Raw genomic sequence first — 16,910 nt, forward strand, 5'->3', positions numbered from 1 at the left:
CAGACGAAGAAGAGAAGTCGGCCTACACCATTACAGATGTTATGCACCCTGGGTTCTCCTTTAATGGTATTCAACGACCCATGAATACGGTTGGGGAATATTATCTTCAAGTCTGTGGCAAGTACCACTTGGATTGGCATGCACATCATGCACAAACGGGGATTCACGATTTTCTTGAGCCACCGCGACCCATCATTCGAAAACCCATAAATTTGCGTCATGAGTATAATATAGCGGAGTCAAAGTTGACATTGGAGTTTGTCTTGGAACGTGGAAGCTACGCCAATGTTGCCATCAGTGAACTTATGAAACTGCTTCGTTGTGCTGGATCAGAAAGTATTCTTCTCCTTCCTGCCCCGGAGGGCATCTGGGACATTGGAAGCCGTGACCCTGGGTATGTGAAGTCCATGCAGGACATCTACAGTGGGTTTGAGGATGGCCTTGGCTTTGTGACGGATAAACACGATTTGCCGTTGGTCGGGGAGGGGAAGGTGTGGGATCATGACGGGCCGCTTTTTTTACCAGATAGCGCCGATCCTGTCAGGAAGGCGTATCGATGGGGCGAACAGCACCTTCTGCGAAACATGGAGCGCCGTGAGCGAGATGAGGAGGCGATGAAGATGCGTCTTTTTGAGAAGCCTCTGGCAAGGACACTCAAGGACGGTGAGGTGGCCCGGTACGCCGGACACACTGTCCCCATGCTACCCAACAGCAAAGCAAAGAGGGTGTTTTTCACCGTTTTGCGTCGACAGCAAAGATTCCCTTGTGCTCCAAAGACGGTGCCGCGTATCCGGCGTGGAGCTGAGGTGCGCAACCGGACCCCCGTAAATGTGCCGTTCAAGACCATCAACCGAAATACTTGGAATGTTACATGGTGAGAGAAGATCACACTGTGCCAGCGGCGCACAGGATGGAAGTAGGCAACGTGGGGGGGGAGAGGGGTGGATACACGAGCCGAAGATGCACCGAAGTAAATTAATTAAGTGAAGAGTGGATGAACCCTTCTTTTTTTTTTTTTTCTTATGTGTAAGTGTGTATGTGTGTATGTATGTTGGCAGGAGGGAGAAGGAGAAGGAGAGAAATGTGGGATGGATCTATATTTTTTTTATTTGCGTCATGATATTCTTTTTTTTTTTTTTATTCTGAACATGTTTGCTGATCAATAATTCATTTCCACGCACACGCACACAAACAGTCAAGGAGGGAAAGAGAGACGAAACAAGGTCAACTTACAGATTCTTTTGCAGCATCTGTCCTTCATGTCCCGTACTCAAGCTGAAAACGCAGGGAGATCGCCCAAACTTGATGCTCCGCCGTATGACCCCTCCTTGTGGGAGGGAAAGGACTGTGCCTTTATTACTACCTTGAAGGATGTTTATCATAGACAGGAGCGGATGGAGCGTCAGCTGCGATTGGAGACGTCTGCAGTCGGTGGGACTGCTATTCAACTGCCTGCCGCTTCCCATACCCAGATGGTCACAAAGCCCTCTACATGGTGGGGAAAGCTTTTGGGTAGCCTCTTTCCGCAGTACTACGCACGGCAGGCATTAGCCAATCTTGGCCTTGGCCAAATGAGCAATGACGAGCTTGTCAACCGCATGCATTTTGCTCTTCAGGCCGGGGATACGGATCTCTCTGCTCTCATTGCAAAGGAGTTGGCCCGACGTCGGGCGTGTTTGTATGAAGAAGAGGTTGGTAGAACGAGCATAGGAAGAGATGCACTTTATTCGGGAGGTCGTCTTAGCACGGAGCCCAGGATGAGGACGAGGCTTAGTACTGGCTTTGGTGGGCGCGTAAGTGGTGTGGCACCAGACAGCAACACTCGTCCCTCTACCGGTTCCTCTTTTTTGGTGCCGGAGGTTTTGTTTCAAAAGCGTCCACGTGGTAGTGGTGGTGTTGGCGGTGAAAATATGCTGCGTTTTTAAATTGAATGAGTGTTGATGGGAGATGGAGGCATTTTTATGTTTTTATGTTTTTTTTTTTTAGTGTAACTTTTTTTAACGCGTGGAGTAACGGTTTAAATGGGAGCGCGGTCGCGTTATATCACAGACCATAGACAACACTTACTTTTTTTTTTTTTTCTTCTTCTTACCTTTCCATGCCGCTTTTCATTTATTTTTTGTTTCTCTCTCGCGCCATGTGACCCTGTTCTACAACTATACACGTATATATATATATATATATATATCTGTGAGTATGGCTTCCACATGTGGTGTAACTTTTTTTTTTTTTTTTTTCTACTGGAGACGAAAAGGGGTGGTGGTGAGGAGGGAAGAAGACCTTTTACTTCTTTTTTTTTTTTTTTTGTTGTTCCTTTGGTGATCTGCTTTATTTCTCAGCGAATGCCGCAGGCTGTCCACACCCCGTCTGACGTGGCGTATGATATGCCCTTTGAGCCGTATCCTGTGCAGAGGGGGATGATGCACACAATCACCAATTGTCTTCAATCCTCGTCCCCAATCCTTCCCGTGGCAGCGGTTGAGGTTCCCACTGGCTGCGGCAAGACGTTGGCCCTCCTGTCAAGTGTACTGCGCTATCAGGCCACACTGGAGAAACTCACCCCACAGGAACTGGAGCAGCACATGCGGTATCGTCGATGGAGACCGGCTGCGACATCGTTGCCAAAGTCCTTGTTAGCTGAGGAGACTTTGGCGGGCAGTGGGAGGAGCAAAAGTAACTCGAAAGGGAAACGCATCCCTGATGACGCAGTGGACGGCGAAGAGAAGTGGCGGGTGCCAACCGAGTTTTTTAAACAGTTCCGTGCAAACAATAGTAAACGTCTTCGTGTGGAGATGGATGGCACACCTTGGAGTCTTCGTCGGCAGCACGAGCCTCCATCCTGCAGTGTTTTTTACGTTACACGAACCCACTCGCAAGTGCGTCAGGCTGTTGGGGAACTACGGAAGCTTCACGGTCTTCATCGTCTCAAAATGAATATTCTTGGAAGTAGAGAGCGATACTGCATTAATAGCACCGTGCTGAAGGCACGAGCGAACAATACACTACCAGTGGAGGGGAATAACTTGGGTGAGATTTGTGACAAGCTTGTTTCTCTTGGCCAATGCGAGGCCGTTTGCAATTATGGGGTTCTTGGCAGCCGAGCCATCAGCCATCCACTCCATCAAGGGCGGTTGGAGAAGGTGTGGGACATGGAAGACTTGGTTGCAGAGGGGGTGGCGACTCAGAGCTGTCCATACTACGCCACTAGAGAACTTGTATTCTTTGCTCATGTCAACTTTGCTACGTATCAGTACCTCCTGGATCCTCTTATTCGCCACGAGTGCAAGATGGAGGCGGCACTGAAAAACCATTCTATAATTATTTTTGATGAGGCACATAATGTGCCGTCGGTTTGCCAAGACGCACTCTCGCTAGAGACAACGCTGGATAACTTACGTCTTGTTGTGAGCGAAATTGAGCCCCTCATCACTTTTTCTACTTCCATGGCAACACTCAGTTATCCTCGGGAGTTCAAACTGACACACTGGACACTGGCAGAGCTCTTTTCACTTCTCTACGATGTGTTCACTGCCATTGTGAAGTTTGTGGAGAGGCAAGAATGGATTGACACAGATACCCATCAAACACCCCGGCGAAGGCTCAACGATGATGACGATGAGGCTGAAGGGAAGAGAGGACCGACATTGTCCGGCGAAGCTCTTGCTAATGTCATACAGCTTTGTATTCTCGACCATTTGCCCTTCACGTTTGGAACGGTTGGTATGGAACATGGGAATGCTGCCCGCTGTTTATCTAATGCCTCGATGGATTCCGTGGTGATGTTCCGTCAGGTTTACGGTATTGTCATGTCGTTGGGGGTTACGTTTAATCCGTTTCAGTTTTCTATTTTTGGTTTGTCCATCATGAAAAGGTGGCTTCTCGTGATACGCTTCATGCTGCAGAAACCATCGGCCTTTGCGGTAAACATTTGCGATACCACTTTAAATTGTGTTGCTCAGAAGGGGCTGGTGGAGCCACCTCCATCGCTGCGAAGGACTGTGGGCATTCGCTGCTTGGATGGTAGTCTTGCGTTTCACCATCTTTTGGCCGTCACCCATCGTGTGGTGTTGGCGTCGGGGACACTGGCACCTTTCCACCAGCTTGGACAGGATCTTGGCATTTCGCCTTCCGACATGGCAACTTATGAGGGGTTGCATATAGCAGGCGTACACCAATACCGAATATCCGTACTCACACACATGATGGATGGTGCTCGACTTCACTGCAACTATGAGAATTTCAGAGACGCGTCTTTTATTGACCGTCTGGTGTCTGTCATTTTTGAATTTGTCAAACAGGTAAGACTGGGTGGAGTGCTTGTGTTTCTGCCGAACTATGTTGTCATGCGGATGGTGGGTTCAAGACTCTCTTCTCGAATTTGTGATGAGACGGGGCGGGAACTACGGATATTCATAGAACCCAAAGATGCGATGGCGTTTTCTTCCATCTTGGATACATTCCGTGTTGTGACGCGTCGGAGCACGGCTGTTTTCCTCTCTGTGTGTCGTGCGAAGGTGGGGGAGGGGATTGACTTTGCGGACAACATGGCCCGGCTTGTTATTTGTGTGGGCATCCCACTTCGACCACTTAACTCTTGGGTCGTTGAGGCGCAGAGAAGGTACAGTGGCGAGGAGTGGTATGTCATCGATGCCATACGTGCAGTGAATCAAGCCCTGGGACGTTGCCTTCGGAACCGCCGTGACTACGGTGCGATGTTGCTGTTGGATGATCGATTTGAACGGGGGGCCTTTCAAAAACGACTCTCGAAGTGGTGCGCTGCTAGTTTAAAGGTCCACCACACACCTGCGTCCGTGCTGAAGGAGCTTTCCACCTTCTATCGCCTTATGACAGCGTCAAGTGCGGCGGAGAAGGAGCAGCCTCAACAAGAGCAGAGCGAAGAAGAAGAAAGAGGGGGATTACGAGAGAGAACCAAAGCATTTCAGTGTTTGGCTCCGCTTGACCGCGTGGCTCGGGTGTTGTCCGCATCGGAGGCGAATAGACAGCATTCAAATGCGAAAGCACCGTTGCCTTTTTCCCCAACGGCAATGAACAAGCGTCCTCGGATCACCACGTGCACGCATGAGTGGAGCTGCACTGCGGTAAAGCTTCTGTACGAGGCTCACAACGCCGTGGAGGATGTGGCTGCTGCGGAACTTCGTGACGCGTTACATTTTCTCGAAGAGGAATATTTGGAATTACCTGCTAAAAAGTAGGGCTTTGGAACTGCCGTGTTTGTTTGTTTGTGTTTTTATGTTTATTGAGGGCGAAAATGGACTGCTCTTTGTCTGGGGAGGAATAAGAAAAAGGAAGAAGAGGATGGTGACGGTGATGATGATGGGAATTTTGTGTGGATGGGGTTTGCTTGTCTCCTTACTTGTGTAGTGGCCAATGTATTAAAAAGGAAAGAGGAACCACATGGCCGGTTGGACTTTTCTACCATTCTCACTCTTTCTGCTTACCTGAAAAGGACGAAGGTGGAGAATAGAAGGAGGTGAAGTAAACGGTCCGTGAAGCGTGGAGGGTAATTATGGAGTGGATCCCGTGCAAGGAAAGGGTGGGAACACTGGGCGCTCGTGAGGGACATTGTGCGACGTGTCTGCTGGATCCAGCGACCGGAGAGGAGTGGGTGATGTGTGTTGGAGGTTACTGCGAGGGGGAACGCGATGGAAGTGTCATGATCAGCAAAGTCTTTCCACAGCCAGTTCTTTGCTGGATTACTGTTGCCGAGCATCTGCCCTGTTTTGAGTGCGATGGGGCATCATTGACACGTGTTGGTAACCCCACTGAGGCGTACATGTTTGGCGGACTGGATGCAAACTTGAATCGGTGCAATCGTCTTTTTCGAGTGGGGCTGGATTTTACAGACAGACTTCCCACTCTTGACGTCAAAGATCTCCAGACTACCGGAAGCATTCCTCCACCACGGACACAACACTCGGCGGGGGGAACAGCAACGTATCTTTTTGTATTTGGTGGCGAGCAAGACAGCGCAGACCAGAGCAATGATATGTACATGTTAGACACTGTCACACTCTTGTGGAAATGTATCAAGACAGAGGCTCCTGTTCCGCCGCCCCGTCTTCTCGCTGGTCCCCTCTTATTTATTTCATCTCATGTTTGCGTGCTTTATGGCGGGGCACATTTTGTGAATGGTGACATTAAGAGCCTAAACGACGTTTGGTTCTGCGATCTCTCATCCGCTTGTATATGGACGCAGTTAGAAGTAAATGCTGCTGATGAGGATGTTGTTTTTCCAAGGTCCAATGGCCATGCGGGTGGCCTGTTCCGCGAAGAAGGGAAGGTGACTGCAGTATTTGTTGGTGGCAAGGACGCTGTCGAAGGATGTGACAAGGTGAAGCAGGTGTGTTGGTGCGAATCAGGGGAAGGCCTGCTTCAATTGCGCCTGGTGGAGCCAACATTGAGGTGCCGCGAGGGCCCGCACTGGCGTTACACACCGGCTGTGGTTGAGACTCATCAAGGAATCCTGTTGCTCGGTGGACAGTGTCGCCATCCACAGGACGTGGTAGCGTTCTACCTCAAGTGCGTCGGTGGTATGGGCTCGTTATAAAACATCTCTGGAACTCGAGGGGAAGGAAGTGAAATTGGGATGATGTAGGCGATGATTTTCAGCCTGTGGGGTTTTAATGGTCATGCAATGATCGTGCGTGCTCTCTTACCGTTTCTAAAAACTATATCTGCCTGGAAGAGATTCAGTTTTTTGGAGGGAATGTGCGATCATATGGGGGAAGGGAGGCTAAGGAGGAGGTTGGCGTGGTTTTCTCATCCCCCCACCATTATTATTATTTTTTCTTTTTACATGTTGGTGCGCTGCAGGACATCGAGTGCATTTCTTTGTGTTTTCTGTCCTTGCACTCGCCCACTTTCTTAAGACTAATACCGCTGCAGCAACTTGCCACGCGGAGGGAATTCTGGCGGTTGCGGTGGCCCTTTTGAAGACTGCCGCCTCAGCGTGGTGCGCCAGGGTCAATCGCCCCTTATTGTCCGGGGAGGCCAGGAGCCAGCCATGTTTCCCTCACGGGCCTGTTGGTGCAGGGCTGACGGCATGTATTTTGTGAATATCTTTGTTTGTGGGTGCGTGCGTGTTGGATAAATTGTTTCTGAATTGTTTGCGGGATGCTGGACGCATTGAGCCAAAATGTCAATTGTTATTTTATTCTTCTTTCTTTCTCTGGCAATAGGGAGCTAGGTCTCAGCCGGGCAAGCTTACTGCTTATTGCCGCTATTGTTACTGTTTTTGTGGAGTTTTACTTTCGTACTACGCGCGTTGTTTTAATGGGCAAGTTGGCACCTGAACTGTTCTACAATGCTCTTCGACGGCGTGGGGTGACCCGTTTTTTTGGCGTTCCCGATTCCCTTTTGAAGGATTTCTGCGCCTTTGTCACGGACAACACCCACCCACGTGAACATATCATAACAGCGAATGAGGGTAATGCTCTTGCAATGGCAGCTGGTCATCACCTGGCAACGGGGGAGTTCCCTTTGGTGTACATGCAAAATAGCGGGCTGGGTAACATTATAAACCCGCTTCTTAGTCTCGCACACGCTGAGGTGTATCGTATTCCTCTTTTGATGCTGGTGGGCTGGCGCGGTGCCCCGGGCGTGAAGGATGAGCCACAACATGTGGCACAGGGACGTTTGAGTGAAGATCTTTTGCGCGTTCTGGAGGTACCGTACTCCGTCTTGTCAGCTGATTGCGATGATGTGGAGGCTTCAATGCAAAAAAGTCTGGACGTGGCCTTTGAACACATGCAGTCTGCTGGAACGCCTTACACCCTTTTAGTGCGCCCGGGACTGTTTAGCAAACACAAAACTTTGAAGTCATGGAACGATTTGAAAGGAATTCCAATGTCTCGTGAAGAGGCAATTGAGCAGGTACTGCGGCAGATGGACACGAAGGATGTTGTGGTGAGCACGACAGGAATGCCCTCGCGAGAAGTCTTTGAGATTCGTGAGCGTAGTGGGATGGGACACGCTCAGGATTTTCTTACGGTTGGTTGCATGGGGCATTGCTCTTCAATAGCGGCAGGCATTGCACTAGCAAAGCCAGAGAAACAGGTATTTTGCCTCGACGGTGATGGGGCCGCCATCATGCACATGGGATCGTTTGCGGTCCATGGTGGAGCCGCTGCTGTTCAGTCGGTAAACGGAGATGACGCATCCCGTCTTCTTCATAACTACAAGCATGTGGTATTGAACAATGGTGCTCACGATTCAGTGGGGGGACAACCCACCGCAGCCTATGATATTTCTATTACACAAGTAGCAAAAGCATGTGGATTTACGACTGTTCGTGAGGAGCCGGTGATGGAATTGGGAGATTTGGTGAAGGCTATGTCGGAGCTGAAGGAGGCCATGGGCCCGGCATTTTTGGAAATTCTTGTGAAAAAAGGCAATCGGCCAGACTTGGGCCGTCCCACGACAACACCTCAGGAAAACAAGAAGATTTTTATGAAATTCTTAAATGATCGTTAAGACTGTGGATGTGTTAGTGGATACCTGTCGCGTTGAGACGGTGATATCTCACTAATAGAGACGGCCATCTTTTTTTTTTTTTTTTTTTTTTTTTTTTTGTAAAGAGAGAGGGTAGAAGTTGCATCTATTACTTCTCTCTAATTACTGCATTCGTTTGGGGGAGAGGTGAAATGCATGGGCGTGCACAAAAAAAAAAAAAAAAGGGATGAGGGGGAAAAGGACGTTGAGAAGGAGAAATGGAGCGAAGAATGAGGGGAGTAGAGAAGGAATGGGAATGGAAATAAAGAAAAAAAGGAAAAAAAAAAAAGAAAAAGAAAAAGAAGTACGTGCGTGTAAATAAATAAATAAAAGACGCTCTTCCTTTTTCTTTTTTCTTTATTTTATTGTTACAAAGGAACGTAAGCGAAAGGGAAGTTTAACGTGCCTTTTAAGAATGCTGCGGCGGGCGTGTTTATTTCGCAAGATAACACGCTCTTGGACAAAGGGTTCTATCACCTCATCCATGGCTCATTTTCCTGATGCGGTGAGGGCTGATCCGGCCGCACTGCGCGGTGCAGACTGCTCTGCGAAGGAAAAACGTCAATGGACCATTGACGACGTGTCCAGGAGCAACGGTCGTAAGGTACCGAAACATATTGAATGGTTGACAAATAGGATGAGACTGTGGGTCCGTCTTGTACGCGCGGATAGGCCAGTCGGAACCGTACTATTGATGTTACCGTGCTATTGGGGTTCCAGCCTTGCTGTTACGAAGGCAATTGTGTGGGAAGGGGCTGATCCGGTGGCTCTTTTTGCTCCTTTTATTCCAGTACACCTTGCCGTTTTGTTTACAGCTGGGGCGTTTTTGATGCGTAACGCCGGCTGTGTTGTGAACGATATGTTGGACAGGAAGTTTGACGAATTGGTATCACGCACTAAAACTCGTCCATTGGCCAATCGAGCGATTGGCATGACGGAGGCTTCTGGTGTTCTTTTTTTGAATCTTGCTTTTGCTTTTGTAATTGTCATGAATTTATCTCCGATGGCTCTTTTGGCAGCCTTTTCGATTGTTCCACTGGTGGCCGTTTATCCATTAATGAAGCGCGTTACGTATGTGCCTCAGTTTTTTCTGGGGTTATGTTTCAATTGGGGCATATTTGTTGGTTATGCTGCTGTTCTAAATCGTGTGGATCTTGCGGTCACGTTGCCTATTTTTTGTTCTGGCGTTGTATGGACCATTTTGTACGACACAATATACGCATATCAAGACAGGGATGACGATATGAAATGTGGGGTGAAGAGTTCTGCCATTCTTATTGGGGATCGTAAGTATATTCTGACCCTTATGATATTTCCTGTGGGCCTTGGAATACTTATCTCTGGATTAATGGTCTCCCAGTCTCTTCCGTTTTATATTGCAACTCTTTTATGCATTTGGCATCTTCAGGGTATTGTGGATGATGTCAATATATACGACGCTTCGTCGTGTGGAAAAGGATTTTTGAGAAATGCAAGATTTGGCATTTATGTCTTTTTGTCTATGTGCTTGGGGAATGTTTTATGGACACTTGCTTCGGAGCATCAGCGAGCAAAAGATGCCGATAACATTGCAGTGCCCGAGAAATCGACGCTCATGCAGTTTCTTCTTTTTAGAAAAACTGCAGAACCACCGGCTTTTAACACACAAGACATCCGTTGGATCGATCGAATGGCACATCCAGTGTACGTTGCGGCCCAAGAAGCGAGGCAAGATTCTACACAGAAGCCATTGGTGATACCAGCGTGGATGCGACGTGAGTATCTTGGCGAAAACTTGGGAAATTTAATGCTACTTCTTGGCGTTGAAAATGAGGTTGTTGTTTCTTGGCAAGATTGGTGGTATGCGCAGCTTGACCACTATAATATGTTTTCCAAGCTGGCAATATAAGAAAATGGCTACCCTTGTCTTTATCTTCATTTCGGATTTAGAGAAGGATATGATCCATGCATCACTTGGAGCGTTTTATGGAGAAAACAACAACAACCACAAAAGTAAGCGTATTTAAAAGGATGAACCATTCAGTGAAATGGATGCGTAGCGTTTTTTTAATATATTTATTTATATTTAGATATTTATTTCTATTTGTTTATTTATCTATCTATATAAATAGATAAGGTGTCTGTGTGCTTTTCTGTTTGTATAATTTACATGTTGTATGGCCCCCCCCCCCCCTTTTTTTTTTTTTTGTGTTCTTTTGTGAAACGGACATCTGTCGGAATCCGGAACACAAACAAACAAACAAAAAGGAAAGGAACAACACACACACGAAAAGAGGGGAGCTGCGTAAGATATCAGTAAAGCACATCTCATTAGTAGGAAGAATATGTATGAAGTGCAGGATCTGTCGGACCACGCAGTTGGGGGCCTCTCCCGCAAGTTTTCCGATGACATTTGGCCAGCTTTTACAAATTCCGTGGGGAATTTGTGTGACGCGCCCAATGAGACAACCAAAGAAAAAGAACGGCACAGCCTACGCTACGTCTATACACACAGTTGTCAGCAGCACCGTGTACGTCCCAAGGCCGATGTGTTGAGGCAGCTTCCCTCCTTTGTAGGTGAAGATTGGGTCAAGAAGGTGAAGGTGCTTGATTTTTCGCTTGCCTACATGGGACGTGATGGCTGTGCCGCGCTTGTCCCTGTTATTGGCCTTTGCACCTCCATGACACATCTACTTATGCCCTCTATTGGTTTGACGGAGGAGGCGGCATGGCCACTCCTTGCCATTCTGCAGACGCACCCCTCATTGACATGGATGGATCTCTCTGGCAACCAACTGAACGACAACGTGGGACGATGGATTTTAAATATGGTGCTGGAAAACCCCACCATTCAGTTTGTACTGCTCAGAGACGCGGGTATCAGTCTTCCATTGGTGTCAAAAATATCACGTCAGTTGCATCGTGAGAAACACGAGCGCGCGGGTGGGTTAATTTCATTTAAACAATCACTTGACTTGGATCGACTCTCATTTTCGTTTGAAACAACCCTCTCGGCATCTGTTTCCACGTATGATGCATCACGAGGACGTCGGATTCCGGCATTTGTTGCTTCTGGATTGGCGGAGCTGCGCCATCGGTTACACCACAATCGGCACTGCATTCAAAAAATATATGAATGCTTCATGCTTCCCAAGGGCGAGGCGGATGGAATTGAGGACGACTGCGGGGAACCTGTTGTGGATATTGTCAATATGAACGGAGAGTGGGACACTGTTTCCATTTCTGCCATGTATACTGGGAAATGCTCGTGGCGGGCCTTTTTTCGCGGTCTGCGTCTCCTGGGCATCCACGCGGTTTCCCGCTCTCTTACGGAGAGTGTGACTTTCGCAACCATCTGCGGTATATGTAACTTGGAGACGATTTATTTTGGGAAGCTGCTGAGCTTCTTAAGGCCGCATGTGGCACTCAAGATGGTGGCACCGTGGAAGACTGACAGTAGTAGCACAACCCACTGGATTGCTGGTGCGGATGAATACTCTTTGACTAGTGAATTACAGGAGTCTGCTGTGGGACCAACGCAAAGACTGTTTTCAAGCAGCACTCCTTGTCCCTTCTCCGCTTTGCGGGTTTTGTCGCGATCGGAGGCAGGGAATTCTGCGTGCTCTTTGCTTGCGGCAGAGAACGTCGCTGCCAGGCCCCACAGCCCTGAGAGTGTTCCGCTAATCCTCAAACCGCGCGATAGTGCCGGTTTGAGACGCAAGAGTGCTCCTGGGAAACTGACGTTGGGTTGCTCAAATACTTTTAATTCAAAAGCCCTGTTGAGTCTGACGAACTCAGGGACGCCTGTTGGGGCTCTGGAGGATCAATTTAGGCTCGATCGCTTTTTTGTGAGTCGAGAGATGCAGTATGTGGTGGATCGCCTCTATGATGCCCGAGACACTCTGCGTGAATCGTTTCAACCAGGCGACGGAGACGATGCGGCAGCGCCGTTCATGGTTCCTGTCGATGGTTTGCTGGAACAGGCGGTGTCCTTTCTAGGAGAGAATTATCGGGAGAAAGTGGTGGCCGTGCTGAAATCCTCCGGTGCAGAGAAAGATGTGTGCCCCATGCTGCACCTGGAAAAATGGCTCAATTCCATGTATATACCCGAAACACGGGCATCCAATGTGCCTCCTTTTTCTTTGTCAAAGGAGAGGGGCATGTGGAGAGGTGTGTCGGTGGAAAGACTCCAAAGTGTACTCCAGTTATACTGAGTTTATTCTGCTCTCGCCTTTTCATTCGCTTTCAATCTTTTCTCCCCTCTTTGTTTTTTCATTGGGGAAGGAAGGGGGAGAGGGAAAGGAAGAACGGTTTTCCCTTCTTTTTTTGTTCTTGCCGACGGTTACTTCCTTTTCTCGAGAACGTTGGACACGGAAGAGCTGGGAATCTTATTGGTGGTGGTGGGAAGGCCTCATGTTTTTGTTGTTGTACTTTTTTTTCCACCTTTTTATTTTATTTTTGTTTTGTGCTCTCTTTCTCTCTCTCTCGCTCACCCTCTTTATTTTGACCTGCTGCGTTCTGTGAATGCCTTCGGCTTCTTACTCTTGTGTATTTTGTTGCGGTTGCGTTTGTCATGCAAACATTTGCGTGGCGCGGTTCAAAGAGGAGGCCTGCGGCATCAATTCCTTGCCTTCAAATTAAAAATTGGTCTCCACGGATATAGACAGCACAGGAATGAACCCGGCACATCACGTCTCAGCGTGCACACTGAGTGAAGATTTGAAAGGGAGCCCCGGCGCCCGGAGAGGGAGCTGCAGCGAAGGCCGCGAAGCACAACCCCACAGCGCCGCCCGCCCGGAACAGCGCGGCGGCACATTGATCCGTCGCTGCCAAAAATAGGTGGCGAACCAGTGAATGAGAAAAGGAGAGAGAAGACACATGCCGGGAACATATAAGGATTGTCGCATCTGCAGGGCGTCTTCCACCTCGTCGCCGCGTGACGTCATTGTTGGGGGCGGCAGAGCATTTCCAACTCGGGGAGAAAACTGCGCCAACTTTTTCGTACAGCATGGTTCCTCGCTTCACCGGTGTTCACTTTATGTTTATTTTTTTCTTACTCGCCGGCAGAACTGGGCGGTGGAGTATCGGCAGAATTTACTTATCGCATGGCTCATGTTGGTTAGTTTTCACGATGTTCATTCGATGCCCGTGGCATGCCGTGCGCTTACGGCCTCTCCTCCCCCCAGTCAGGCGACATTAGCAACAGTGGTATCAACAGGGAGGAGCCGTGGCTGCGTATTCGCACATGCGGATCTGAGTGACGAATACATAAAAAGAATGCAACAAATTCGTCCTGCAGCGTGCAAACCAGACAGATTGCCTCGATAAATGCAGTCCGCTTTTCTTTCTTGCGTGGGAGACTACCATGATGCACCGCTGTTGTGGCGTGCACCGTTCGAGGTCTCTGTGTGGTCTTGACTGCGCCGCGTTCCCTTCCCGCATTCTTTTTTTCTGTGTGTGTGTGCGTGTGTGTGCGTGTGTGTGTGTGTGTCAGGAGCGATAAGCTCATGCTTTCGTGCATGTGGTGTGCGTTGCACGCTGTGCCCCGCACCGTGTGGATGACGCTTTTGTTGTGCTTGTCGGTCATTTCTGTGCCTATTGTTCTCTTCTCTCGTCCTTCTTTTGATTGTCTGCTGGGTCACAGCTCCAAGTGAAACCGACTACGAAGACAGCGCAAAGAATGTCCGAGCGTCACGGGGAAGGAAATGACGATAATGAGACGAGTCCCGCGTCTACGGTGTTGCGGGGACGTCGGGCGCGAGCGAGGGCGGAGTCCGACGGCGACAGTGGCCAACCCGCTGTGCCTCGCAGAAGAGTGGAGGAAACGCGGCGACCACAGTGGGGCCTTTTCAGTTGGGTGGAAGATGTACTGTTGGGGGGAAAGGCCCGCGGCAATTACATGAAGCTGAATGATTTTCTTCGGGGGCATATCGGCCCCAGCGCAGTTGTCGATGAAAGATACAATGTGACGATGGAAGTATTTTTAGTGGAGCCCAGGAATTACGTACAGGATCAGAAGCTGCTTGAAGAAATTTTTAATTTGTCAGAGTATCAAGTGCTGCAAGAGATGCGCGGACTTCGACGGGATACGTACAATGTTTCTCAAATGGGTGTGCGCTCTCTCAGACAGTGGAGGGACTTTGAACGGAAGGATATGGTCAGTCCTCTTGCAAGGAGAGAACTCGATGCGGCACTTAGAGGGGTGCTGAAAGAGGAAAAGATACAGATGTCGGAGGGATTTTACGATTCTTTGTACAATGCGAGGTGGCATCACGTGGTGGAATTTACTGACGGCGAGGGGATGGGAATGGAAGTGAGGGAGGGCAAACCACCGCAGTCATGGACGTACAAGGCAGTTGGCCGAACTCTTGAAAGGGATGACAGCGTGGAGCAGTCCGGTGCACCACGTCTGAGGCTGATGGTGCTCACCTCGGACAAGGCATGGCCGTACTCGTGGCCGTTGGGGCCGTCCATTCGTGACTGCTATGTGAACTGTGAGGTGGATCGAGTGTGGCAGACCGTCAAGGGCGATCTGACCGAATGGTTCAGCACTCGCGGTGAGAACAACTTTACGCCTGGGCGGCGTGTGTTGATTGGGATGCCCGGGATTGGGAAGTCGATGGGTGCCGGTTCGTACCTCCTCTACCAGCTGCTGCACTACGATGCGGAGAAACTCCCTGTGGTTGCGTACAGTGTTGCGGAACAAACATTTCTGTTTGACAAGATCACCAAAACGGCGCTACATTACGTTGGTGAAAGCACGTTTTTGAAGGCTGTGGAGGAATTTTCTGGGCGTGGGATGAGGGGGTATTTCATCCACAACGTGGCCGAGCCTATTCATGAACCGTCTGTTCGTTTGCTTCCCAGGGGATGGTGCATGATTGTGGTGGCGCCACCAGAAGAGAGTGCCCGCAGAGGATGCAAGAAGCAGTTGAGGGGCAGGCGGATCATAATGAGTTGCCCACAGGAGAGCGATGTGAAGGCAATGTGCGTGTGGAAGAAGCGCGATCAGTCAGCTGAGGCGCAGGTGGAATACTGGCAGGAGGTAAGAGGCTACATGGATGGGATGGGATCCATCCTCCGCGACCTGTTCAGTGAGAGAGATACTAATGCACGCCTTTCCGCTGCGAGGGAGCCGTGGAATGGATTGCCTCATCAAATGCTCATGAACGCGTTGGCGTGAAAAGTGGGGAAATGCGGTACAGTGATGGTCCGTCGCACAAACCCCTGAGGATCATTTGGGTGATGGGGCATAAAGGGAGCGGGATATTCCTCGACACTGCGGTCCCCACTGCGAGCGGGCGCAAAATATTGATTTGTTTGGTAACGATGACACCGCCGGCCGATGTCTTGAAGCACTTAATGCATGGCGAGGAATGCATTTTGTGGAGGTCGCTGGATGTGTTTGGCGCGGTCGCACCCACGAATGGGGGCGCTGTGGAGTGAATCCACCCTAAGCTCAAGGAGCTGACTTCTCCGCCAGGGCGACGGGAGCCAAAGCGCACCGCGCTGCAAATATGTAACCGAGGGCGCCCCACCGGCTGTGTTGAATAGCAGGGAAGGCGAGGCAGTTCCGGGAGGGTTGGTATGAGCTGACGGGTGTTGTGCGTGCCAGCGGTCGGAAACTTTCCGCTGGTGGGCGTTCTTTTCTTCGTGCGCTCGCTGCGGGAGGCGACGGCTGGGCTGCGCATGACCACGGCAATGGCGCACCCCGCCACAGCCAGCACGATGAGGCAGCTCAAGGGGCATTTGGCGGCATATTTTAACGGTTGGGAGTATTTTGACCACGACGTGTCGTGAGATTATTTGTGCGCAACACACGGACAGCACGCCGGTAAGCGGCTGGCGGCGGTGTGATGTTGTCGGGCGCCCGTGTGGGGGATACCGTTGGGGAGGGAGGAGGCCGACGCGGGATTTTGGCTTAGGAAGGCATATCGGTGCCAGGTGGGGGGGCGTCGTGTACAGATCCACGTGCCTTGCGCGCGGTGTGAGTGAAACGGTGGCATGCTTCTCCCCGAGAACCCCCGTGGCGCTTGGCATCTGCGAGCCCCGCGTTGTGCTTGGAAGGGGCGATTGCATTGGGGGCGCTGTTTGGGTCATCGCCACGGGCTTGTTTTGCGGCCACGTGTCTGAGGAATTTTCTGCGTGTTTCCTTTGTGCGCCGTCGTCGCTGCTGTGCGGTCTCGTGGGGCGTATGGTGATGGATTCTCTTTTTCATTGTTTTGTCCTTGAATTCATTTTTATACGACGTTCCGCTCCTGCCGCGCTTTGCTGATGGAAGCGGTCGTCGTCGGGCGGTAGGCACGAGAGTGTGAAATGAGGCGCTGTGGAAAGCGCCTCGCGTCTTGCCGCCGGGGTGTTGGGTGTTGGACGGGCAAGAGCGGGCAGCGACTCGTTTTCGAATTCTTTTGTTACTACTA

General features: G+C 50.0%; 7 protein-coding genes and 1 pseudogene across 7 annotated transcripts, besides 7 other annotated features; all 8 read left to right on the plus strand.

Moving 5' to 3' along the window:
- On the plus strand, positions 1 to 878 carry Tc00.1047053510903.10 (tRNA pseudouridine synthase, putative; the record flags this gene model as incomplete). The annotated part of the gene is made up of 1 exon (XM_803638.1): positions 1 to 878. A coding segment is annotated over one exon (878 nt), but the record flags the coding sequence as incomplete, so codon positions are not given.
- Positions 1 to 12,823: a sequence feature (heterozygous, non-Esmeraldo-like haplotype).
- Tc00.1047053510903.20 (hypothetical protein, conserved) lies at positions 1,260 to 1,925 on the plus strand (the record flags this gene model as incomplete). The annotated part of the gene is made up of 1 exon (XM_803639.1): positions 1,260 to 1,925. The coding sequence occupies one exon, from the start codon at positions 1,260 to 1,262 to the stop codon at positions 1,923 to 1,925; it is 666 nt and encodes a 221-aa protein (XP_808732.1).
- Positions 2,158 to 2,188: a microsatellite.
- Positions 2,343 to 5,213, plus strand: Tc00.1047053510903.30 (helicase-like protein, putative; the record flags this gene model as incomplete). Its single annotated transcript, XM_803640.1, has 1 exon — positions 2,343 to 5,213. One exon carries the CDS (start codon positions 2,343 to 2,345, stop codon positions 5,211 to 5,213), a length of 2,871 nt encoding a protein of 956 aa, XP_808733.1.
- Tc00.1047053510903.40 (hypothetical protein, conserved) lies at positions 5,528 to 6,568 on the plus strand (the record flags this gene model as incomplete). Its single annotated transcript, XM_803641.1, has 1 exon — positions 5,528 to 6,568. The coding sequence occupies one exon, from the start codon at positions 5,528 to 5,530 to the stop codon at positions 6,566 to 6,568; it is 1,041 nt and encodes a 346-aa protein (XP_808734.1).
- On the plus strand, positions 7,135 to 8,493 carry Tc00.1047053510903.50 (phosphonopyruvate decarboxylase, putative; the record flags this gene model as incomplete). The annotated part of the gene is made up of 1 exon (XM_803642.1): positions 7,135 to 8,493. One exon carries the CDS (start codon positions 7,135 to 7,137, stop codon positions 8,491 to 8,493), a length of 1,359 nt encoding a protein of 452 aa, XP_808735.1.
- Positions 8,563 to 8,591: a microsatellite.
- Positions 8,772 to 8,815: a sequence feature (A-rich).
- On the plus strand, positions 8,927 to 10,399 carry Tc00.1047053510903.60 (prenyltransferase, putative; the record flags this gene model as incomplete). Its single annotated transcript, XM_803643.1, has 1 exon — positions 8,927 to 10,399. One exon carries the CDS (start codon positions 8,927 to 8,929, stop codon positions 10,397 to 10,399), a length of 1,473 nt encoding a protein of 490 aa, XP_808736.1.
- Positions 10,564 to 10,614: a microsatellite.
- Positions 10,836 to 12,704, plus strand: Tc00.1047053510903.70 (hypothetical protein, conserved; the record flags this gene model as incomplete). The annotated part of the gene is made up of 1 exon (XM_803644.1): positions 10,836 to 12,704. The coding sequence occupies one exon, from the start codon at positions 10,836 to 10,838 to the stop codon at positions 12,702 to 12,704; it is 1,869 nt and encodes a 622-aa protein (XP_808737.1).
- Positions 12,824 to 16,910: a sequence feature (areas not merged during assembly with more than two copies in the genome that could not be assigned to a particular haplotype).
- Positions 13,943 to 13,981: a microsatellite.
- Positions 14,171 to 16,525, plus strand: Tc00.1047053510903.80 (annotated as a pseudogene).

This window comes from Trypanosoma cruzi, genomic scaffold (genome assembly GCF_000209065.1).
Source record: "Trypanosoma cruzi strain CL Brener 1047053516949 genomic scaffold, whole genome shotgun sequence".
Classification (NCBI taxonomy): Eukaryota; Euglenozoa; class Kinetoplastea; order Trypanosomatida; family Trypanosomatidae; genus Trypanosoma; species Trypanosoma cruzi.